At 28.0% G+C, this 26,221-nt stretch overlaps 1 protein-coding gene across 1 annotated transcript in view; it reads right to left on the reverse strand.

The window, feature by feature from the left end:
- Positions 1-1,510: 1,510 nt before the first annotated feature.
- LOC107453274 (glucose transporter type 1) overlaps positions 1,511-26,221 on the reverse strand; it is an 83,455-nt gene continuing 58,744 nt past the window's right edge. The window contains exons 8-18 of the mRNA XM_016070031.3: positions 25,247-25,315; positions 25,055-25,156; positions 21,758-21,865; positions 20,081-20,169; positions 17,935-18,078; positions 15,637-15,849; positions 12,111-12,186; positions 11,902-12,029; positions 11,595-11,817; positions 6,458-6,610; positions 1,511-2,812 (exon numbers count right to left, since the gene is read on the reverse strand). Of these exons, the coding sequence (XP_015925517.1) occupies positions 6,513-6,610; positions 11,595-11,817; positions 11,902-12,029; positions 12,111-12,186; positions 15,637-15,849; positions 17,935-18,078; positions 20,081-20,169; positions 21,758-21,865; positions 25,055-25,156; positions 25,247-25,315 (1,250 nt within the window). The 3' untranslated portion in view covers positions 1,511-2,812; positions 6,458-6,512. The remainder of the gene's footprint in view (positions 2,813-6,457; positions 6,611-11,594; positions 11,818-11,901; positions 12,030-12,110; positions 12,187-15,636; positions 15,850-17,934; positions 18,079-20,080; positions 20,170-21,757; positions 21,866-25,054; positions 25,157-25,246; positions 25,316-26,221) is intronic.

A 26,221-nucleotide genomic window follows, 5' to 3' on the forward strand; every position in this document is an offset into this window, starting at 1 on the left:
TTTATTTTCTTTAAGAAAGAGTAATTTTAATCAATATAATTTTTTTTTCTGAAGCATATACAATGCAGATATGATAAATAAATAACTTTAATTTACACCTAATACCACATTTTAATGATCGAATAACATACTGTTTAGGACTTTCTAATTTATGCAGTTTTTTTTTGCTTACAGTTGCAACAATATGCAATTTTACTAAAATATTTTGAACTAATTAATTATAATAATGCAAGAAATAACTTATATAAGTAAGCTGGAAATTAAGATACCAAACTGTTCTCAGTACTTAACATAGTGATTTCGATGTTTTTAATCCTGACTTCCTTAACAGTAATTCGTCAGGTTTTATAAAGTTTTCTATTTTTTTCGTTTAAATATAAGTTTCTAGTCCCTATTATGCACAATTTTTCGATTCCGTGCTTGAGAAAAGATTTTAAAAATAGTTATTAGGCTCGGCGATAACAGAATATTTTGATCGGTTTATGTCTCTAAGATTATTTATGATGTGTAGGAGTTTTTGTATCAAGGTTTTATGCTTTAAATTTTAGCAAATAGCGTAATAATAACATTAGGTGATAGTTTCTGAACTCTCATAAATAATGCTTTGATCACTTATCCCAAACAGAGAATAAAATTTTGCTTATTATTAATATAAGACAATCTTGTTGTGTAGGATTATTGCTTTAATTTCAAAAAATTACCAAAATTTTTTTTTAAATGTATTCAAGTGTTCTAAAGCGTAATTGAAAAAAAGCATTTTTTAAGTACACAAATTAAACTTATGAAAATTTAATAGAACTAAAAAATACGCCTATCTAAATCGAAATTATAAAGAATTCGTTTATTAACAAGATTAACAAGGATATACTGTCGAATAGCAGCTTTTAATATATAACTTTAAAATCATTATTAAAAATTAAATAAAAAAGTATGCACATTAGAATTCTCAAAGTAACATTTAAGCAAAGGAAAAAATATAACAATATCAAGATCTGATAAATCATTATTATAGTAGTCGGGATTAAAAATATCAAAAGCAGTTTGATTTCCTAAGAAAACTTGAGTGTGTTCTTTACATTCACCTTTCACTTCTACCTCGTTTTCTTGACCAATCAAAAAGTTTTTGTTGTTTTAATTTCCCATTCCTTTTTAATCATTCGTTCGTCAATTCCTTAAGTGTTAACTTGCGACCATTAATGTATGTTTTTTTACTTCCTTTTTTTGGCAAGGATTCTAAAGATATGTATAAAGTTTAGTGATTCATATAGTCCAATAAAAACAAAAAAGCAAAATAGAGGTGAGTTTGGCGGAGTTTGGAGCAAAGAAGTTTAATGTAAAAACAGCTGAAGATTTCCGAATTAAATGGTTATCTTAATAACTCTTAGTTCATGTATTTATTTATTTAATAACGTAAAGAATAATGGTGTGTTGCAATAGTCATAATTCTTTCATCCAAATGAAAAAGATAAATATGTTTCAAGTTCTGTATTGTGAATAAAACTATTGCATGTTGTTTGAGAGGAAATTTTTTATTTACTACAAAAAGTTCAAAGTTTATTGAGCTAAATTTTAGTACGCATACATACTCTCATGCTTATTATTTTTTTATCATTAAACTTTAACACGAGCACAATGCATATAATTAGTCCATATTAAAATTTCGCACGAACAGTGCCAGATTTTTCACCTGACACGAAATATAGATCTCAAAATTTTCTATAAATTTTATATTTAAACAATCAACAACATATTTTGTTCATTAAATTGCAACATATTGCACTAAACAGCTGCTCAAAATAGAGCAGGAGTGACGTGTTATTAAGTACATACAACGGCTGAACAATATCTACAACACTAAAGTTGATTTCTAACGTCGGAAATAGTGTTATTTCGTTTTAACGACGCTGATAGAGGTTGGTCTGAAAAATACCTATTGCACAAGGCTTGATGCAAAATATTTTGGATTTCATCCACTTCACTAGGGGAAAAATACAAGTGTCTTACTTCTCTATGTGAAAACACAAGCGAGTAAAAATCAAGTAAAATCATATATAAAAACATTTAAATGTGAAATCTAAATTCTTCTGATCTTCTTAGTGTGTCGCTGAGCAATTAAACAACACTTCAAGATTAAGAAATTCTTGACTGAGTTTGTAATTTTCGTCCAAATAAAGTTCACATGTAGTTGAATAAATAGTAAAACACTCTACTTTTTAAAATCTAAGAAGACAAAAAGAGACATTAAGCCTGAATGATACTGATAAAACTGAAGCTGTGAAACGGTTTAGCACATATTCTGTATTTCATAGGTAACATCTTCGATAGAATTAATTTGATATTCTCAAGAATGAGATAACAAGCAGAACTTCTTTTGGTAGATTTCTTTTCAGTTGCAATAGGAAGAACTTACCCCGTGGTATTTGCCTATTTGTTTTTCGGGGAAATCATGAAGGGAAATAAAGTTGAAGGCACCAACATTAAAAACTTCTTTTTTAAGTTCTCTTTAAATGTACATGTATAATATATTTATTTATATATCTTTATTCACATAAAAAGATCTTTAGACTTTTCTGTACAGGATTTCTAGGAAGAACTTCTAATGGCAGAAATGATGGCTTCTAAAAACCTTGAATATCTGATCGATGATTCATTAAGAAAGCTTTTTTTGTCACTGGTCAAGGAGCTAAGACGTGAACACCAAGAGTTGAGAGATGGTGACTGATATCTTCAAACAGAGCAGTTTCTTGACTCTGATTTTGAAGAAATTAAAGAGTGAGTTCTACACTTTCCGTTCATTTCATCTCACGAAAGCCTGAAAAAAAAATAAAAGGTGTAAAACAGAAAAAATAAATTAATTGAAAATGATGCAGGCAAACTCCATATTTATATATATATTTTTTAAGAAACATGTTAGGTAAGTAGATAGGTACTTTATTTACGTCACACTAGAGCTGCACAATGGATTATTGATGACGTCCTAGGAAACATCCCCGAGGATGATTCAAAGACATGCCATAAAACGTTTGATCCTCTGCAGAGGGGATCTCAATTGTGAGGCCATTTCCTCAATTCAGACATAAATCAATTTAGACATAAATGAAGGGGAAGGCAATTTTCTCAAGATCCCTGTACTCATAGTGCTGCTAAGCGATCGACCACATGCTTTTCGAAGCCACAGATTTTACGAGAACGTATATTGCATGCACTCGGTGGGTCTTAGTGGGGTCGAGGGTCGAACCCCTGTCACTCAGGACCGGAGTTAGATTCTCTTACCACTGGTCAACCACGACCTTAATATGTTAGGATTAACTTCCAAATTTACTTAAGTTATGGTCCCAAAGAAAATAAAAAATAGAAATTTTCAGAGAACGCTTCCGATATACCGTTATTTATAGACTGTCCTACTTTAATTTGTTTTTTCGAAAAAGTGAGGTGTACCGTTAAATTTTGTTGAGTGATAAACTAAGAGGTAAGATTTTAGAGATACATACTCTCAGAAATAAAACCTTCACTTTTGACGATTTATCAATCCTTGAGCTGTATTTCGTTAGTTTTGAGAATCATTTTGTTGCGAAATCACGTGATTTATGAAGAAACGTGAACTCCCAAATATATGATGAAAACGCTTCCTTAAATCGAAACCATATCGGAGTGTAATGAGAGAAACTGCTGACGAAACTAGAATGAAGACTAGAAGAGGGAAAATAAATTGATGAAATTAGTTGACCACGTACCAGGAAGACCCAGGTTCGAATCCCGCTACGGGCATAGGTGTAATTTAGCACTCTGCTTTATCTGTCATTCTTAAGTTGTTGGGGCAACATTGATCCATCTATAAGGTGCCCACGATAAAGGGATTGCTAGAAAAGTTAGATACATTAAGCGCTAAGAGTTTTTTTTTTTCCTTTGGATAAAATAGATTGATGGAATATTTTCTTAATTTTGACGAAATTCATTTTCTCAAAGAAGACACGATAGTTATTTCGTCACTTCGACGAAAAATTCGCTCGGAGTATACACCAGGAAACGGTTTCGTCAAAAGCGAAGAAAGTTTCATGAAATTTGAAATTTGAGCATCGATTTTCTACAGTGCCCTACTACTCATTGATTTTAATACTACCTTTGTTTTTGCAGTTTTTCCAAAAAATATATAAATTAATAACATGAATACATGAAATAATTTTGTGAATCTTATAAAAACCTTGATATAATCTTATATTCAAGCAAACATATTTTCATTGCATAATTTAGTATACACCACAGAGTTTTTCTTCCCTTAATCAAAATAGCTTTCATTGAAACGGTCACAGTCCCACACATTCGATCATTACATTGGTTAATTCATACAAACTTTTGAATCCATTGTAATAATTACATTGTATACCTTTTGACAGGTGATTTCGGCTAACAATGTTTTTATTTTTGATTCGATTGTCGAAAAGATTGCATCATAACTTTGCTCTAAATTTGATGTTTCAAACAATGTGCTAAAAAGATATTTCTTAACTTTTTTTTTAAATTCCATATTTTATTCAGTAATAGTTATGCACACATATTGCATTGAAATATAGTATTTTGCCTAATTTAGATAAAAATTAAAAAAAAACTTTGTTAGAAAAGTAATTTTAAATTAATGAGAGAATAGGAAAGCTTAGCTCTCTTTACCTTTTCTTGCAATGAAGTAATTGTAATTTTTTCAGTTTCAGGGTTTAAAATTCATAAAATAACAATCAAAATTAAAAAATACAAAAGCAAGTTAAAATAACTCATAGTAAAATACTACTCTATGCTTCTGTTTACAGAAAATTAAAAATGCACTGAAATGAAATTTAAACAAATATTTAAAGTAAAAATGGAGAAATATTTAAAACATTCAAGTTCTTTAGCAACATTAGAATTAACTGAAGCTTTATTTGTCTTATGTAAGAGAAAAGAGCACTCAGATAATTAAAAAAACTACAAGAAAACTCCAATTCTAAAGTAATTCATAGTCTTGTATTAGGGTGAATAATGTTGACAAGAAATTTTTTAAAGTTATTATATTATTCAAATAAATAAATAAATGAAATATTCAGAAATAAAATCGAAAGTTTTAACACAAATTTGAATTTTTGAAGCATTATTAGTAAGTGAATCCTTAATGAGCTACAGTTTTATTAACTTAAATGTAACATAAACTAAATCTTGGCTTTGGAGTGTTATTTTTTATTAAAAAAAAATTATTTCTAATTATGGCTTACACACATAGAAATTCAATTAAAGGCAATTTTGCTTAGACAAAAAATAATTTTATAAATGAGTGCTTCGTTGAAAAAATTCTAATTGCATTATAAATATGTAATGTTACAAGAATTTTATCGTAGCAGTTGGAATTAAGCGACCTGATTTAACAAATTTTCCTCATATACCAACTACATTGAAGTACAAATTTCGTAAATTTTATGCGAAATTACAAAATGTTTTCAATAGGTATGAAATCAGAACTTCAAGCTAGTTTTTCATCACTAAAATGTAATTAAACAAGGAAAACGAATTTGTAGATTGGAGCAGTTAACAATGACCTTATCTTTTTGAAAGATTTACTATTCTTCACTTAATACTTCAACACAATTCAAAATTTTATTTAAGAGTACGATAAATCGTCAGAAGCCATACAAACTAAAATCTAGCAAATTTGGCATGGTCAAATTTAAAAAAATCACCAACTTTTTGAAGTTGAAACTTTGTAAGAAAACCCCAGCTTTTCGTGACCTGAATTTCAAAACTGTAAAAGGGGTTTTCACCAGAGAAACATCTGGATAAATTAGATCTTAATTTCTATTAATTGTCATTCGATGTTTTTGTTCGATGTTCCCCTTATTTCAATATGACTTCATTGTTTTTTATATAAACTCATGGCGATACCCACAAACATTTTGAGCACTTACGTGAAAATTAATTGAGCAAAAATTGATTTCCTGAGTGATGTTATTAACTACTTCAACGCTTTTTTTTCTCGTCCAAACTTTTTGTAAAATTTCTAGTAAAAGCCTTGATTTAAATGCTTTTGGATACATTTAGGGACTATTAACTTTAAAACGTTTTATAGAAATTGCACTTTTCTCTGCTTGAAGACAAATTTTGTGAGGTATGGTCACATTTATCTGAAATATGACTTCAAAATATTTAGCATTCAAAATATTTAACATCATTTCCTCCTTAAATTAATTACAATTTAGCCATATTTCTGATTTAAAATATAAAAAACGTCATATATCACATAATTTGTGTTTGCTTAACATTAGAAAATGGAATTATTGTTCACTTATTTTCAAGAAATATCTTTAATTAGGAACATTAGTGTTTTTTCTCATTTGTAAGAAGTTTAGCTAACTCTACCGGTATTTTTAGGGCTGTATAAGACATTTTTTTTCCATCACCAACAAATAATTCATATTTTTAGAACAAAGTAACTCACCTGAGTATGCATCTGCAACATCTTATTTACCGAATGTTTGATATTATGTATTGCATCATAGAGCATCTTCAACATGATTTGGTTGTACTTGAACTTGATGTGGTCCACCAGGCATATTCCTTAAGCGACAATGGTGTCGATGATGAAACTCACCTATCAATAATTACAAAGAGAAATTTTGGTTTTAAATCGAATTACAAATAGACCAATGACTTCAGACCGAATTTTCCAAAAATCCAACTGATGATATTGTTTTTTGGTGAACTGGAGAATTTTTTAGTCCAGCATTTTAGCCAACGAAATCCTTCATTAATTTTAACTGTGCATTATTTTCAGTTTAATTTTTAAATAATTATATCGATAGCAATTTTCTGTTCCTTATCAATATTTATATTTTTAATTTTATTTTTTCAAAAATGCATAAGTAAATAAGAAGTTAAAATTTGCATTTTTTAATTAGAAACAAGTTTGTGTCAGCGGAGATCATCTTTCTTCTGCGTCTTCTAGTTTACTTAAAACAACCTGAAGTATGAGACTACTAAATAATTAACCAGATTCACCATCACTACACCTTTTCATTACTACTATTGGCTTAAAAAAGTTCTCTAAACTCTGAAAAACAGTTCTTCTGTTTGCACAGAAAAAAAAAGTTAAGAATTTGGATTTTTGTAAAAAAAAGTCAAAATCTTTGGAGTGAGTGTATATATATATATATATATATATATATATATATATATATATATATATATATATATATATATATATATATATATATATATATATATATATATATATATATGTATATATATATATATATATATATATATATATATGCACCGAAGAGCCATTACATTATGACCACCCTCCATCTATAACATTGGGCTTGCCCAGGTTTTCATGGTTTCTCGCCCAGGAACAATGTTTTCATGGGGCACATTAGGACCCATAATCCTCATAGAACAATCCCTGACGTCTGTAAGCTACTTGAACATAGTTGCAGACCAGGTTCACCCTTTCATGGCAACAGTTTTTCCAGCTAGGGATGGTGTTTACCAACGGGATAATGCACCATGTCATAAGGGTCGAATAGTCATGGATTGGTTCGAGGAACATTCCAGTGACTTTCAAGTCATGTCTTGGCCCCAAATTCACCTGACCTTAATCCAATAGAGCATTTGTGGTCCTACTTGGAAAACCAAATTCGTGCTGCCACGTTACCCCCTCACAGTGTGAGGGAATTGCAGGACCAGTTGGTGAGAGCTTGGTACCAGATACCTCAGACCATCAGCACCTTGTGGAATCAATGCCACGGCAGGTGCTAGCAATTTTGAGGGCTAAAGGTTGTCCTACATGTTATTAGCAGGGCGGTCATAACGTAATGGCTCTTCGGTGTGTATATATATATATATATATATATATATATATATATATATATATATATATATATTCCTTTTGCTTGTATTTTCGTTACTTTTTCATCTATATCTTAATAATGCTTTCCGATCCACTTGTCTTATTAATTTTATTGATCAATGTGAATTTTAATTTTTATTTCAGAAATTACTCGCACCCTTCAAATACTCGAGTTTATAGCCATTTTATATTTGCGGGCTGAATTTATTCTGTCCTCCTTGATCGAAAAAGGTTACATTTTGCCTAAATGGGATTAAACGTCTCTGTTCAATAATCATTCTATACTACATGTGTATCAATAATTTAAAGACGCATAATTCGCTTTATTTAATGAAAATAAGACGCGTAGGAAACTTCTCGATGATAAGAAAAGCATTTTTGTTGGTGTGAATTTTTAATTTCTAGAGGTTTTTTCCCCTTCTTGTTGATGCAATTTTTTTTTCTATGATTTATTGTGTCTTCTTGTTAGATGTTGTCCAATACCCCAAATGAAATTAGATATATTTTTTTGTAAGTTTATAATCCCATAACACTTTTTGAACTTTGAAGTCCGCATATGTAAACAAGATAGTCAGAATTGGGGAAGAATATCAAAAACAGGGTAAGAAGAAAATTTATTTACGTTCTGGTTTATAATAAAAATAGAACAGACTGAGACTAATCGACCTAAACAGCGAAAAGTTTTTTTTTTACTTCTTTTAAGTAAGGAGATTAAACTGATAGCTTTTTTAAATACCTCGAGTGCTATTGCCCCAAACATTGCATTGTATTTGAAATATGTTGTTTGACAGAATAAAAAAACTTTTGTGTGAAATAACTTGGAAACGCAAAAATGATAACAGTATACTAAGGAATCGAAACATTTGATAAAGAAAACAAATGACATTCGTCTAAAAGTTGAGATTAGGAGAAAACCTGATTTCCAATTTCCCTGATAAAAAAATCACAGTTTATTGGAGGTAAGAAGGAAACAGCTTCTGAAGAGGGGGATAAACTACATAAAAGCGTTTTGGGAAGGAAAAAAAACCCAAGTAAATACTTTTCAAAAACATTTTGTATTCGATGTATCAAATTTCTTGACTAAAAGGTTTTCATTTTCTAAATGTTGACACTAACATGAAGCTTAACTGATATGGTAAGATGAGTTTTTCATATGTTCACTGAAAAACTATACATCTAGCCAAATAATTTTCTTATGTCTTTAATTTACAGTATCATTCGCTGTATTGCAATTATAAATTCGTTATATTGCAATTAAATGTTTTTCGCAATCTGATTTGCATGAACCAATTATTAAGTTATAAAAAATATTGTTTGACATAGAAAGTAAGTAGTACAGTTGCAATAACACTAAACATAGATCTACAACGACTAAATTTGGAGAGTATATTTCCAATGAAAAAATTTAGTCTATAAAACATAATATAATTAAATCTAATTTTTACAATAATGTTACAAAAGAAAGTAGGTCAAACGTTAAAAAATATCAATGTGCTCGCTATTATTTTTTTTGCCAATTATTGCGCATATCAAATGTATAGAAACAAACTATCGGTAATTCTGAAAGTAATTTTATTTTAACAGCAAAATTCAAGCATATTTTTTCATAACCAACTTCATGCTTATGCCACACAATCATTAGTTTTTTTGACAGGTGATACATCAAAATTTGCTGGGGAAAAAGTTCGATTATTTCTACGCAAAAGATTTTGGTTGGTACCCTTTCAAATGCGAAAAGGGAAAAGCAGAATTTTCTACATATTTTATTTTTTTGCAATTAAAAAGGTGAAAATGCTGCTCAAGCAAGAAAAAAATAATTGTCAGTAAGCCAGTACCAAAAGTAGTTTGCAAGATTTCGATTAAGATGCACGGACGCCAGTTTAAGCTAATGAAGACACAATAAAGGTATTATATTCTTATTGGAAAAAAATTGTGCCGCTGTGTTGATGTCTGTGATTTGCTTCTTAAATGTCAAGATTTTTATTTTTGTTTTTAAAAAGAGTATCAGCACTGGGGATGAGAAATTAATTGTCTACACTACAACAATTTCTTCGTCACTACAAAAATTTTATATGGTGAAATCTTTACTTCAAATTAGGTAACCAAAAGTCATCTGGATCATTTTTTTTTTGCCAGCAAGGGGGGAAAATTGTAAACGTGTCGAATCATTCTACTGCCAAAAAGAGGGTAAAAGGTATTGGACCAAAGTGGACAATATATAATTCAAAAAAATATCTATTCACTGTAAGAAAAATCGCCTTTCTTTTTATTAAATAAAATAAAAAATGAAATTACTTTTAGATCAATCCAATAATTCAAAATATCAAATTAGAATAGATTAAAAATTCCTTTAGTTTTGTCTTTAGAAAAACTTTAAATGTTTTTAACTTCATTTTAAATTAGGTAAAAATCTATTGAAAGCTCATGAGAATGAATTGCTAGAGGACAAACAAACAAAATTAAAATTTTTGAAATCAATAAATATATGTTAGTTAAATAAGATACATCTCGAGGCTATTCATTCTCAAAGTCAAAATATAGGAAAACCTAATATTATTATTTTCTGTAAAATAGTATTAGATGAAAAATATTTTTCCAATTTTAGACAGTTAAAATATCTTAACAAGAAATAATTTTCTACCCAAAAGTGTGTTTCTATGCCTTAAGTTTTTAAAAAAGTAATATTTAGAATAAGAAAAATTTAAGAAGTTGTTTGCGTTAATTATTTTATATATTTTGGAAAAGTTTTCTAATTTTCTATTTTAAAACTCTAGTCTAATTTAATCATATTTTTTACAGTAAGGGTGTATTTAGAGTATTAAAGATACTTAATATTAGAATATGACTTGGTTAAGGCTATAATTTCATCACACCACGCTATAAGGAAAGTCTGCTTTCATATCTTCTGCAAGAAATATATTAAAAAAAAGAAATATACTTCAAATATGAAATACATGGTGTCAATCTTCAATTAAAAATATTTCAATTAATAAAAAATGGCCTTTTTTATTGAGTCATTTCCGCGAAAAAATTATGTTATTTATCTTATTTTTAAACATCATTTTTGAGTATTCTACGGCTGTAAAATTAATGATTTTTTAAATAACTTCAGTGATTTTCAATAAATACAGAAGATGATAATTAGAGCACAAATTGGGGATAATTTTGTTCAATACATTTGATAATATAAATTGATTAGGACTCCATCCGTTAATTATTGATCGACAAAACTGAGCATCGTGAAGTTAGAATTAAGGATAATTTTAAGTCTTCTTTTCTATAGAATTATGGAAAAAACATACCTATGGAAAAAATAACTTGATTCACGTTTTCTAAATTTTTTAAACTACAATCCTCTCAGAATATCAGAAAAGTGTATTGATTTCAGATGCATTACTTAAACTCAAAAATTTAGTTTTACTAACAGAATACTTATTTAAATTTAAAAATTTAAATCTTTTATTAAATTAAAAAAAGAAAATAAGTATTTTCTAGTAAGAGACTAATACAATTACAACTTGTGTATTTGTATTACAATTTGTAAATATGTAAAACATGGGTTCTGAAAAACTAAGTTTAGATTATTAATAGGGTGGTTAAAAAAACTCTATTATTCTTAAATTGATCCAAATGCTTTTAATATGGTGATTAAATAAACTCTATTATTCTTACAAGGAACCAAGGGATATTAATAGGTTGGTTAAGTAAACTCTATTATTCTTACATTGATCCAAAGGTTTATCCTCATACAGCATCTCTGGAGACTGAAGAGAATTTTGTAGGACGTTCATTCCGTTGATATTCATAGGATCATCGTCTCTTCGAAATAAAGCAGATATTTCTTCGAATGTCTTGTTTTTTGTTTCAGGAATTTTCTTGTAAGTGAAAGTCCAAAAAACAGCTAAGAACATTGTGAAAACCAAAAATGTGTAATTCTCGAATACTCTCTGGAAAATCAATAAAAAAAATCTCACCATTTGTATAAATTCTCATTTTGAAAATTATTAACTACTGTAAGTATGAAAACATACCTGCATTTGCGGAAAGACTAAACTAACCACGAAATTGGCAAACCAGTTTACTGTAACAGCTATACTCATTGCTGCTGGCCGAGGCCCTTGAGAAAACAGTTCTGCTGTTATCATCCATGGAATGGGTCCTGCAAAATATTTATAAGGAATCAGTAAAAACTGAGCAGGAATTTGTACAACAGGCATACCAAGCTATTTTCATACCTTACCTGGACCCATGGCATAAAATATCACGAAACAGAGTGTGCTAGCGACGCTGAAATAGGCTATCCAATGATACAGGAACTAAAAATAATAATTTGAGAAAAATTTATTTTGGGAAGAAAATAAAAACGTGCTGATCTGTACTTGAAATAATTGGTTAGTAAATAACAGTAACACGTTAAAAATTCCAGAAAGGACCAATAAAAGGCTAGACAAACTGACGAGTTTTAGAAGCTCACTTTAAAATATCCTAACGACAGCGTTCGAAAACACGTAAACAAATTAAATTAATTTTAATCTTAAGAGAAGAGTGGAAATATTTAATCTTTGTTTTTAAAAAAACGATATAGTTGAATCAAAATTTTTTGAAGACAAACTTTTCATTAAAAAACGAAATATTTTTCAACGCTGCTTCAATAGTATTCTTTATTGTAAGTTTTATCACCATAAAAATTCACAGCAAATATACATTTAAAAATTGAGAATTTGATTGGTGCATTTAAAGCATAACGATCGAACCAGATTCAGTAAGATTGTTCCTTAGTTTCTAATGATAAGGAATTGTATTTTACTGTTCTTTAAGATTTTAACTTTTTTGAATTATTGTTTTTTCTAACAGAATTATTTATAAAAGAATTATTTATTAAAGAATTATCCATAAATAAATTATTTATAAAAGATTTATTTATAAAATAACTATTATTAAGAAAAAAATAATGACATCACATGAAAACTATGAACTAGATCATTCGAAAATCGACTGTCAAACGATTGTCAACTTGAAGGAATTTAACTTGAAGTCAAACTTGAAGTTTTCTTTTCAAACTTGAAGAAATTTGGAGAGAACTTCAAAAGTTTCGTTTCGCGGAACTGATTCAAAGCAAGAAATTACTACCCGAATTTCATAATATTTGAAAATGATAATACTGTTCAAAATTTTTCTACCAGAATAACTAAAAAGGTTATGTCAAACTATATGCAAAACTGCAAAATTAGACCTTAAAATTTACTTTAGAAATAGTATAACTTAATTAGAATAGAAAATAATAGTAAAAGCATTTCCAGTTCAAAATATTTCATTAAAACACAAAAATTTAAAATAGAAAAATTGGAAAACGATTATAAAAAGGATCTGTTGAAAGAATCGTTTGCTCGAAACATTGTTTTATTTTTCTCACTAATTAATATTGTTTTTAATAAATTATCTATATTTTTGGAATAATTTATTTTAGAATATGAATTTGATGGTAGTAAAAATTTTGAAAACGAATTCTTTTAAGAAATGTGAATATAAAGCTTCTATTATTTCATCACCAGAAAAAACAGCATCGAAACAAATACCTTAACGATAACGCACTTTCAGACGATTAATTACAATTTAAGTGAGATCAGAAAATTACTTGATTTGAATTAGTAACCAAACTTGAATTAGTAACCAAAGTATGAATTTAAATCGTTTGTGTTTTCCTTTTTCTATTTCTTTTTACAATCCTTACATTCTTTACTAGTTTGTAATTAAAGAAGAAAGAATAATAAGACTGAATTAAAAATAACGTAGGAAATCAACGATTGTACAATTTATTATCTATCCAGAAGTATTAATTTCACCTTCATGATGACTCTTTAGAATAACAAAAGGATTGTAATTTTCTTTCGTCTGAATTCTAAAATTGATTTTAAAGAAGTTAGAAATAAAGAATTAAAATTTGCGATTGTGTTAGGTTAAGAATTTTACGAAAAATAACTTGATTTCTTACATGAACTGGTTTTATAAATCAAAGAAAGGTAATAACGCGTAAAATTTTTGCTATATACGAGATACGAGGCATACTATTTTGCAATATACGAGAAGCGAGCTATATACGAAACAATTTGTTTTCAAATAAAAGCATTCGTATAATCATTAATTAACATTAGAAGCATTGGGTTTTCCTTCTACTAACACCTAAAAAGAGTGAAATTGATAAATATTGCTTAGTTAATATGCTTTGTATCCCTATCATACCTTCGTCAAGCTGGAATGAATGCTTACATTACTCTTCCATTTATGGTTTTTCATTCGTCAAGGATAAATATTATAAATTAATACGTGAATATGCATTAGTATTTTCTGACTGAGAAATACATAGTTTTGCATGCAACGTAAAGTGAAAGAAATGCATTTGCAGCCCACTTTATATATATATATATATATATATATATATATATATATATATATATATATATATATATATATTTGGAATTGTAATATATCTATTAGTATCCGTAGAAATGTTACTATATCTCAAACTAATCGCAATAAGTTTATTTGCTATAATAACATGCTTATTTTAAAAAACTGCAAATCTTTACAATCCCAATTGGTATCCCAATTGGACAGATGCCTGACTCAGTAGAGGAATGCGAAGTAATGCATAGTCAAGACGAAGTAATGCATAGTCAAGGCGAAGTAATGCATAGCTTTATGCTATAGAAGAGCCACCCAAGTATTGAAGGTTCGGTTTAATGACCTTGAGACATAATCGGGTCCCTGTCGTTATTTCCAATTTATTTATTAACCTTAGTTATTATAGAGTACATTAATTTCTATAGAGTATATTTATTTATTATGTTTCATGTTTATATAGCTAATTTTTATTCTCATCTAAATTTTTAAAGAGTTTAATACTCAAACCCACATACTAATTTGTTGCTCAAACCTGCAACTTTCTAAATTCAGCCGGTAAAAAAACAATAAAATAAATTTTTATTAAACCATTTTTTCTCAGAAATTTCCAAACAGTGTGTGAAAATCGCTTTTCAATATAAAGCGTATTATCATATAGCCCAAATTTTCATTTGTATTAAAGAAAATACGAATGAACTGTTTTTCTGCATATGGAAGATAGAATCTTTAATAAGATACATTGAGCCACAGAACATTTAATGTATTTTATAGATTTTTAATGCGATATTTGTGCTTGAAAAAGCTGCTAATTTTTTTTAAATTTTCTAATCTTGTAACAACTAAATCAAAATTTATGATAAAAACTTTACATAAGTATTATTATACTCTAAGTGCTATTAAACTTGAAGTGCTATTAAACTTCAGGTAAAATTTAAAAAATTAAAACTATTAATATTAACAGTTTAATTTACTTCTACATTATTGATATCAAATCTTTATTTGTATAAAGCTTATGATTATTTTTCACATTTCAATGTATAAACCATATTTCCAATAGATAATGCTGTTATACAAAATAACAGGCACAGCTTAATAGCACTTTTCAGAATTCTATGAGCAAAGTATATCGCTAATAAATAATATAAATGCATGTCATTGCCATATAAAGCTATTGCATTCATGCATATATACGATCATTCAGAATGTATACGAACATTATATGCAGAATATTTTAGAAGTATTAACAATAATGGCTTCAACTTAAGAATTTTAACTGTTAACATCTTTTTTTGAAAAAAATTGTATGTATACTGTTTGAATTTATTTCGTTGGACTTAATATTACATCATATCGTAAAATTATACCTTCACAAGCATAGTGATAGTGATGAAAATACTGAATATAAACATCCCTCCAAGTCCGTAGAGTTGTAGAGTCCGACGACCTTTACGATCCATTAAAGGAATAGAAATTAATGTCATGATGAGCATGACTACACCAACGCCTATCGTTGCATATTTGGCTGCATTCTCTGGGAGGCCAGCACCCATAAAAAGACCAGTTGAATAATAAAGAACCTAATAATAAAAATGAGTGATTAAGGTGAGATCTTGCTGAAATTATTTAATCAGATTTGTCAGATTTCTTAAAATTATAATAATTGAACAGAATTCACGCTTTTCGAAAGGAGCTGTAATAAGTATTAAAAAAAGATAAAATTGCAGTAAAAGTCCAACATGTGACCATTGAGTGACGAATTTATTTGTAAAATACAAATAATATGAAGTTTTCAATGGAAAATGAAGACTAACACAATGAATTTTTACTTTTGATCCCTAATGATTAGATTTTCACGTATTACGACTCAATCCTTATGGTTCAAGGGCTTAAAGATGCTAATTAATTATTGAAAACGATAAAGTTACAAAATCAGACACAAAAACTTACTTTCTCAGAACAAACATGTATTTTTTTGACTGATTTGGATTCTTGATCCTCAAATTAGGGGGGGGGGGGGTAGCAGGTATTATTCCAATAGTTAAATCAGAAGAGCGGTTGAAAGTTTGAGACAGTTATTAATTTCACTTTTTCCGTATTTCGCCACATCTCCGGAACTAATGAAACTAATCAAACAGTTTTGCACACAAATATAAAACTTGTTTCTTCAAAAACAGTTCTATGTAAAAAACTATTTTTAAAGTTACATGTAATGCAAACGTGTACATAATGTAAACGTATTTTACATTATGCGCAAGAAATTTTCAGAAACTTTCCAATATATAGGGAAATATGCAAAGTAAAATTAACATTGAGGGGCCCAAACTGTTAACCGCTCTCCTGACTAAATTATTGAGATCATATTTTCCTGATTGTAGCTATTCAATATTTTGAGAATCGAAAATCCTAATTCATCGTAAAAAAGTATGTTTATTCAAAAAAAGTTCGTGCTTAATTTCGTAACTTAAAATATCGTCTGCACAAATTAATTATCACATTATTTGTGCTCGCCCTGCAAATTTTTAAGATTGAGTTCTAGTACCTGAAAAATCTGATCATTAGATCAAAAGTCATTCAGGTTTTTATTTATATTTTGCACACTGTACGTGTTATAGTAGATTAGATAATAATTCTAAAACGTATGTTAGGAAAATAGTTACATTAAAACTAAATACAATAATTTTTATTTTTTTTATTTAATACTTAAGGGTTAAAACAAGTTTATATTGTTTATCTTAGTATTTTATATTTCCACAATTTAAACGAAGTGAGTAAATTAATCCCGTACAGAGATTTTTCGACTACTTTTTAAGTAGTTATGGGTGAGCACAATAGTGATTTTAAAAAAAATTATAAATTAATAAATAATATAAATCGTTTGTTTATATGGATAAATTTATGAGTCACATAATAAATAAAACATATGTATTTTTTTTTGATATTGTTATCCGTGCTTGTTAAAATATTTAAAATATATAATTAAATAAGTTTTCGAAAACAAAGCGACATATTCTTCTAACACAAGCTTTTACAGTAAAGACATGTAATACACGACGAGCTCAATGTCCTCACTTTTAATTCGATCGGCTTTAAATTTTTATGGCAATTTTAGATGTAGTTTTTGTAGCAAGTAGAATTTCTTTTAAATATTCTTTTTCAATTATTGATGGTTTATTTAATTAGATAATTTGTATAGATTTGCAATTACCATGAGTGTTGTTCTTTTTATGCTCTTATTTTTACTATTAAATAACTACAGGAAATGGAGAGTACTGAAGTAAATAAAGTTAGATCATTTTATTAATTTTAGCGTATCCTTGCTACATACTGATTGCTAACTTTTACGGAACAGAATGTCAAAAGGTTTGTATTTCTTATTTTTGATTTGTAATCTTGAACGGATTCCTGAAACACTCTCGTAACTAAATGTTTATTGAAAAGTGTGTGTAACCTTCTGATCTTAATATTCTTAAAATACAAAACAGTTTGTCCAACATTATTTGAAAAGTTTGTAAAAGCCTGAAAACTGAAAGTTTCAAAATATCTTTTCCCCGTAAAATGCTTATTTGCTTAAAATAAAGATATCAGAGAAATACATTGCATTTGATTTTTTATCTGCTCGATATCTGAATTGAATACCATTTTAACATGGGATATGAACTTACAGCATTTATGCCTGAAAGTTGTTGGGTGAGTTGCATTACAACTCCTATCACTAATGGAAGATGGAGGGATCTGGTTTGAAGAAGTTTCCATATCGTTATTTGCATAGGTGGTGGCTGTATACGAAACTCTTCCGTAAAAGCCGTCTAAAATAAATAAAATACATTTTTATTAATTTCTCATTCTAATTTTATTAATTTATCAACAATATCAATAAATTTTTATACATGAATGAGTCATAATTGTTTCAATGCATTTTCAAGGCATAGATTTGGAATATTTGTAAGTCACACATTCTTATGATGGTATTTCATTCGCAATGGCTTTAAAATTAGTTTGATTAAGATTGAACTATGCTTAATTTTCTTTATTTCTCATTTCATTCAATTTATTTACTTTTAAAAATAAATTTATTTATTTGTATTTTATCAGTGTATGAAAATACTTCTTGCTTGAAGTCGGCAAAAAAAGGTTAACTTAAATTCCCGCTCAAACAAAATCTCTAATCTGGCACAGACCAGAAAAAAAATTATTTCATGTTATAGACGATGGGAAAAAACCCTGTTATCCACTGCACTTGCAAGAACTCAATTAAATGTTGGCGTACATAACTCATGAAGGCAGGTTTTTGTCTATGCTAAGGCTGTACATGAGAAGATAAGGTGCTGCATATTTAGAGAGGTAGGAGATTGAAGTAAACAGGTAGGAGATTGAAGTAAACAATTTTATTGAAGAGGAAATATATCCGAAAATTAAATAAGAAGACAGAAAATTCAGTTTGGGGAGGGAACTACTTATTTATCATAGTTTAGGATGGTGTTAAAAATAAAATAAAGTATAGATGATGAAACAAGATACTAATCAAAGCGAAAATTGTATTTTTCAAAAAGGTAATGTAGAGTTCAAGTTAGTAAAAAAAATGCATCATCCAAATAACATTTGAAAATAATATATAAATTTAGAATAGTCGAAAAGAATGTGCAACTGAAAAGGAGATGTACACCAACAGAGCTCATTCATCCACCATAAAACCATAAAATCAAGTGTATGAATACGTTTGTTTAGTTTTCTCTAAGGAAAATAATGAAATACTTGCATTGTCTATGCCAAAGTCTTTTCCTAAATATTATCCATCCCTTCTGGGCCTTAAATTTTAAAATGTATTGGTGATGAGAATTAAAAATAACAATTTTATAAAATCAAAGCATTGCAGCAACCATCTAGCGAGTTTTGAACTCTATCCAAATGTTCCTGTCAGCCATAGAAGAAATCGCAAAAAATAGATCGATTTCCGATAATAGATCGATAATAACAGATATATTTATCGAAAGCAAAATTAAATTAAATAATAATTAAGTTTTTAAATGAAAAAGAAATATGTTATGCTCATTTTTAATCTCAAGGGCTTCCTAACAAATCGGATGGTGTACCATGAGGGAGAATCAAAGTATGCGGTATATGAATAAGACTCATATATCAAATCTTATATAGAATACTACTCATATAGAATATAAAGCAGTAGCAAAAATAACTTCGAGGTATCCTCTTATTTTTGGTATAAAGATAATCATCATATCGAGGAAGTCCATAGTATTTTCTTTAAGAAGGCTGGTTTTTAGCCACAGTTATGAATAGGTTATTTTCACCAGCAGTTCTCCTTTAAGTAGATTTATGTCTTGAAGAAAAATGATGAAGAATATTTGGAAAAAAAAATTTATGTGCATATCTTCATGGAGCATTATAGAACTTCTTCTTAAAAGGATATTAAAATGAATAGTTAATTTCAAATTATTTATAAATATTTTGAAACATAGATTGTATGTTGTTACTAAACTATGTTGATGAAATTGAAGAGCGAAATATCTTAATTTCTTATTTTATGAAGTATTTTCTAATGTGTAATCAGTAATCTAGTAGGTAACATTTTACTTTATTATTTTAAATTTTCAAATAATACTTTTATTTCTTATTTTCCAATTATTCTGTCCCAAAATAATCAAGGTAGACTTCAAATTTGATTCAAACATTATATAACTTAAGTCATATGTGAAAGCCATGCCAAAAAGAGAGAAAAAAGTCACCAAAATAAATTAGCAATTTTTCTACTTTAAAAAAAAACAAAGTTTTAGCATTATTAATATTATTTACCTCAGGTTCATGCAGTTGAGTTCTATCTTCAGCTTTCATTTCGTCTATATCCTCTTCTACTAAACTTGAGCACCTAAGCTTCTGCAATGCTGAAATGAAGTTTATATATGCAATACTGTACATGTAATGAATTTTATGAATTAGATTATGGGTATAAAATATGTGTATAAATTTAATTATACGTATAAATTTAATTATATGTACTTATTTTTAAATATTTATTAATATAATATTGCTTATTAATTTAATTGTATTATGAACTTTATCATGTATATGAATTTAATTATATTTTAGATTTAGTTTGATATTTATTAATATAATTAAATAAAGTCTCAAAAAGAGTTTAAAAGATGCATAGAATTGCATAAAGTATTTCATGAAAGTGAAATAAAACAATTTACTCTGATTCCTAAGTTAAGTTTCTTACAAGTCAGTTTCCATTTACAAAGTACGGGAATAAAAATTCCTCGTTATTTCCTCTTTTTTTCCCCCATTAAAATTTGCTAATAGCATTTTTTTAAGTTTACCTATAATGGTATATGCGAATTTTATTACGGTTTGACTCAGCATATTCTTCTTGGACCTTGTATCCTAAAATTATACATTCAATTAAATTAAATCCTCGTTTGCTCATTTATAATTTTTAAATACTATTAATTATGCTTTAAATCAAGGAAAGTAAAACATTAAACTATAATGAGACAAGTTTATAAAAAAAGATACTTTTTATCTTGGCAAAAGTAATTCTTAAATTATGATTTAAGAATCACTCACAACGCAAATGAAAAACTAGATTTTAAATATTTATAGTATTTTTTTAAGTAAACAATAAGTGATGCATAAAGTTAGAAAAAATAAACCATTTTTTTCAGTTACAAATGTTCTATGTGTCTATTGTTACAGGAAAATCATAATCTGCAATCAATTTAATTCCACGCATTTTACAGTTTCATACTGCCAATGGATCCTACTGTAACACAAATGCGTTTTTTAAGTTCTTGTAATGTTTTGTTCATAAGCAGTGTATGGGGCACACGGAAAACAGATGCTTTAGCCTTAATTATATGGCCACCAAGATCCTCAGATTTTACGCTATATAATATGTTTTTTGGGGGTTTACGTCACTCTTTATGAACCATCGATGTTGAAAACACAGCAAGAACTTAACGCATTTATGAAACATTATGACCCATTCGAAGTGTAAAACTGCAAAATAAACAAAACGAGCTTGACAGCACAATAATATTTGTCGCTTAAAAAAAAGGGTAATTTGTAACTGAAAGAAAGGGTAATTTGTAATTGTAATTTGTAAAACTTATTCTAATTCTGTGTATAATTTATTGTAGCACGTGTAATCGTTGTGAAAATATAACTATCATTCATCATAAAATACAACTTTCAACTTCATTCATTATTTTGTGCTTACCCTGTATTATTATTTACGAAATGTGTCTCGCTCTATTACGCTATTTCAAATTCATTAATTATTTATCAAATTCATTAATTACGCATATTACTTTGACATCTGAGAATTAAGCCTAAAATCAAGATAACTGAACAACGTTTTTTTTTTGTTAATTATTACAATAGTAGTAATTGTGAACATTCTGAACTTATTTATTTATTAATTTTTTTAAATAGCTTTGTTGCAAAATAAATGAAAAATGTGCTATTTACCCTCTCTTGCGAGAGATTCTTGCTGTTTTGAAATGAGCAAATATCTTGGACTTTCAGGGCATAAAGGAAGAATGAGAAGTTGCAAAACTGCTGGAATTACAGAGATTCCTATGTATGCATAGAAAGAAACATGACATTTAGCACCAGAATGAAATATTTACAGGTTTATTTCTAGAAACAAAAGCATTTTAGCTCAATATATTTCAAAATGATAAATGCTGAAATGAAGTAATTTTTATTTCGTTAATAAGGGATACAAAGTAGTCCAAAAGCCTACTTTATTTTAAAAATAAATAATTATCCAAAACACACATAAGACATTAGTTGCAATAAAGTAGTTACAATGATAGTTTTTCTTCTTTCCAATAATGCAATACCATTAGCATGTCCCTTCCAAGTTTAGAAGAATTATTGGTTGGAACATGCTTTTGCTCAGTTAAAATGTATGAAGCTTGGATAATTAAACATTATGACACTCACTCAACTATTCGAGTGCTAAAAATTATATTATACATATAATGAACACTTTATAAATCTTTTTCATTGCATTGATTTATATTACAGTTGTGGTAGGTCAATTTTGACAAATGTGGGAAGCTGTGGGAAATCGTTCCTGTGGTGACACTTTCAATGAAATCTTTCGTATTTTTTTAATGCTTTTAAGAAGGGTGCAAACGTCAGACTAGGGTAATTTGTCCGGCTTTGTTTCTACCCTCACAACCACATTAGTATTTAGATCAAGTACTTTGCTTTTAGTTGCATAATTCCTAATGCGTGGATTCTTGTCATAAATTAACATTATTTAGTTTACCTTGGCCTAAAGTTCGAACTCTACAATGAAATTTTTTTAAAAATTACCATCGTTTATTTTACTTGATTTTTCAGCAAACACAATCAAGAGCATATTTTAAAATATGTAAACTGACACTTCCATAAACGAGAAAGAGATAACATGTCTTGCATTGGCGTTCTCATCACTGGAATAATCCATCCTTAACATCGAACATTTTTTGAAGCTCTTTCACCAAGGAAAACGAAATAAAATTGCAGTTTAAGTGCCTAATTTTTTGAGGTAAAACAATAATTTTAAACTATAGATACGATCTTGCCCTAAATAATTATATGGGCTTTAGAACGGAAAAATTAGCTAAATATTTTAAAAGATATTAAACATTTTAAAAAATCACCAATTCGACAATATTTTTTTATTAAAACAAAAATTATCAAAATCAGTGAATAAATCTTAATTTTGAAAAATTTTCATGAGAAAATTTTTATAATGGCGTAGCTTTTTAAATGTAAATAGTATGATCACAAACGCTTTTCATCTTCACAAAACAGTGACTTTCAGTTTTGCGCCATTTTCAAAATTAGCATAAAGAGCGCTGACTAAAGGTGGGCTAAATTTGACCTAGCAGCCACGAAGAACTGTTTCAAACTCACAGCAGTTATATAGATTTAAAAAAGAAATTAAGAAAAAAAATACATGAAACTATATAAAAAAAATAAGAAAGGTAACATAAGAAATTCATTTGGATTGGCACAAGACTGGTATAAAAAATCAAATGCTTCCTTTAAAGGGAAAATAGAGATCTAAATCGTCGATGTTCATCACAAATTGAAATAAAGCACACTTAAAAGATAAATATATTTGGATATTTTGCAACTGAAATGGTAATTTATTATTTAATTTAGGTGCTAAATAAAAAAACTGTTTTCGTGAAATTTCTTTTGTAAAAACGGGATTCTCATATACTTCAGTTGGTCTCCTTTCAGACACATTAGTTTTTAATTTGCATATTAATTTATTGTTGAGTAAATAAAGTAAAATACGAAAAAATACATTACGGCGAAATGGTAATAGATTAATTCTTGTATATATATTGGTAGTAGTTATACTTGAATTATTTATATTCAGAAAATTAATAATCTTAAAGCATTTATTCTGAACTGAGATTAAAGGAAGTAAATTAGTTTTATAATCGCCACCATATATTATTGCATCATATATAATTGCACCATAATTAATTAAAGAATAAAACCAAGAGTAATAGAGTGCTTTCACAAAATTAAAATGAATTTTATTCTTAAGGTGATAAAATTTAACTAAAACTAAACTTTCCATTTCTAATTAGAATCGATATATAGTCCTAAATATTTGATATTATTTACAGATTGTAGAATGTAGCATTGACAATTTTCATTAATACTTTTACAGGTGAGAGAGAGAGAGTGAAATTTCAAATTTAAGTTAAATTCTGATTTTCTAAAACTGAAATAAATAAATTTAGTTTTATTTAGATTTAAATTTAAGTCATTTACTGTAAACCATTTTGAAATTACGCGTAAATCAGATTCAATTTGAAAAATTAGTTAATTTAAATCAGTGCAAGAATACAAAATTACGGAATCATCAGCATTTGTTATTATCTTACCAAAAAGTTTGAGTTGACAAAAGTCATTGATGAATGTAATAAACAATAAGGGTCCTAGAATAGATCCTTGAGGAACACCACGGTTTGAAAAAATATCGCTGGTTCAAAGTTAAAATGACACTTCTGCACTCACTTCTCATGTTATTTGAATGAGAAGTGAGTGCAGGAGTGCAGAAGTGTCGTTTTAACTTTGAACCAGCGATATAATTACTAAAATTACTTCGGATTTTAACTCTATGTTCTCTGTTTGAAAGATATGAAATAAACCAATTTAAAATAATTTCTCTGAAACCAGAAAATTCTAATTTTTTGATTAAAAGATTGTGATTGACATTATCGAAGGCTTTTGATATATCAGGAAATATAGCTACTGTTATCTTATTTTCAGCAATACTATTATGAATAAATTTTGAAAACTTCAAAACATTTTTTTTTGACGAACAAACGAAATTTTACTAATGTAGTTCCGAGGAAAAGAGTTTTTTTTAAACTGAGTTTATAGTTTTTTACTAATCAAGTGTAGACAACATCTTTTAAAGTATTTTTCATTCAATGAGCCACCAAGTTTACATGCCATAGAATTGCGCCAACTAGTATATTGGTATTAAAATTTCAAAGTAATCAGGTAAAACTTGTGGAAGTTATTAAACCCACCATTAATGTTCACCGAATTTCCAACATTTCCTATTTTTCATGTAGTTCAAAACGTGTTAAATAATGCCCCGAGTTTTATTCATAATAGCATCAATAATTCTATTTAGGTAAATAAGCATTTTTTAAATAGCCCCTATGGTGTTACCAGTTAATTAAAAATTATTACTTTTAGAAATAAATACTCAAAGGTTGTAGTAAAATCCATTACCAAATAGAAAAGGCCATCCTCTTTCAGTTCCAAGAATGGCTTGTATACCTAGCACCTGCGACAACAGAAGACCAATAGTAATTCCTAACTGGTTTACGGTCCCTGAAAATAAAGCAAGATGGAATTAGAGACTTTGTTTCAGGATCAAAAATTCATAAAATTTATACTTTAATATTCTTACGGAAAACTCACCTAAGCCTCCTCTTAATGTAAGCGGAGATATTTCTGATAAATACATTGGCACTAAAGCAGAATTTACACCTGTATTTGTTTAAAAATTTGCGTTATTAGTGTTGCCATGCATAGAAATATTTATTACACTTTTATAGGATATGACTCATAAAACAACTCAAATACATTGAATTCGCATTCAGAAACTAAAGAATTAACTAAAATTTGACTAACTAAACTTAAAATTTAACTTTTAAAGTGTTTCAGATTATAAATACTTTTAAAATATTATATATTTATGTTTTTTATGACAAGTGTGAAATGGTAAAGAATCTATTTTCCAATTGTGGCTTTTTTTAATTATTGTAACATTTAGAGAATTTTTCAAAGAGATTGTCTCAGTTTTGTTCGCAAATATTGAATGTTTGACATGGTATGGAAACGTACGTCATATTGTTAAAATGCAATAGAATACCTTAATTATTTAACTTTATTTACAGCTTTGATCCTCGAATTTTTCAGTGTGTTCCTTAAATACCACCCATAATGCGTTTATTTTAAATACTTCTCAAAAATGAGGAAAAAAAACTATACGGAAAGGGTCGTAAATTAATCTTAGAGCGATGAAAAAAACAAATACGCTATCGAAATTAGACAAATTACAAAAGTATGAATGCAGATGTAATAATCACCAAAACAGGTTTAAATGGAGGTTAAAACTTGAAAGTGTTTCTAATGATCGCCTTTAAACTTCTTTCTGTTTCCTCCTGCATTAAACTAGTCTTGCAGTTTATTATACACGTCCTCCTGTTTCGTGTTTTTTCAAATTTCAATAAAGTTTTTGATTTTTACTCTTTTAAAATTTGCGACTCCCAATGTATATACATTTCTGTTTTCCTTTTTGATAAGGATTCTAAAAATACATATTTACGGTGGTGTTTATGAAACACCTTGTACATGAAATTGGAATTAAATAAGAGTATACGAGGCACTATT

This window comes from Parasteatoda tepidariorum, chromosome 11, assembly GCF_982258835.1.
Source record: "Parasteatoda tepidariorum strain Cologne lab strain chromosome 11, Ptep-v5.0, whole genome shotgun sequence".
NCBI classification, from domain to species: domain Eukaryota; kingdom Metazoa; phylum Arthropoda; class Arachnida; order Araneae; family Theridiidae; genus Parasteatoda; species Parasteatoda tepidariorum.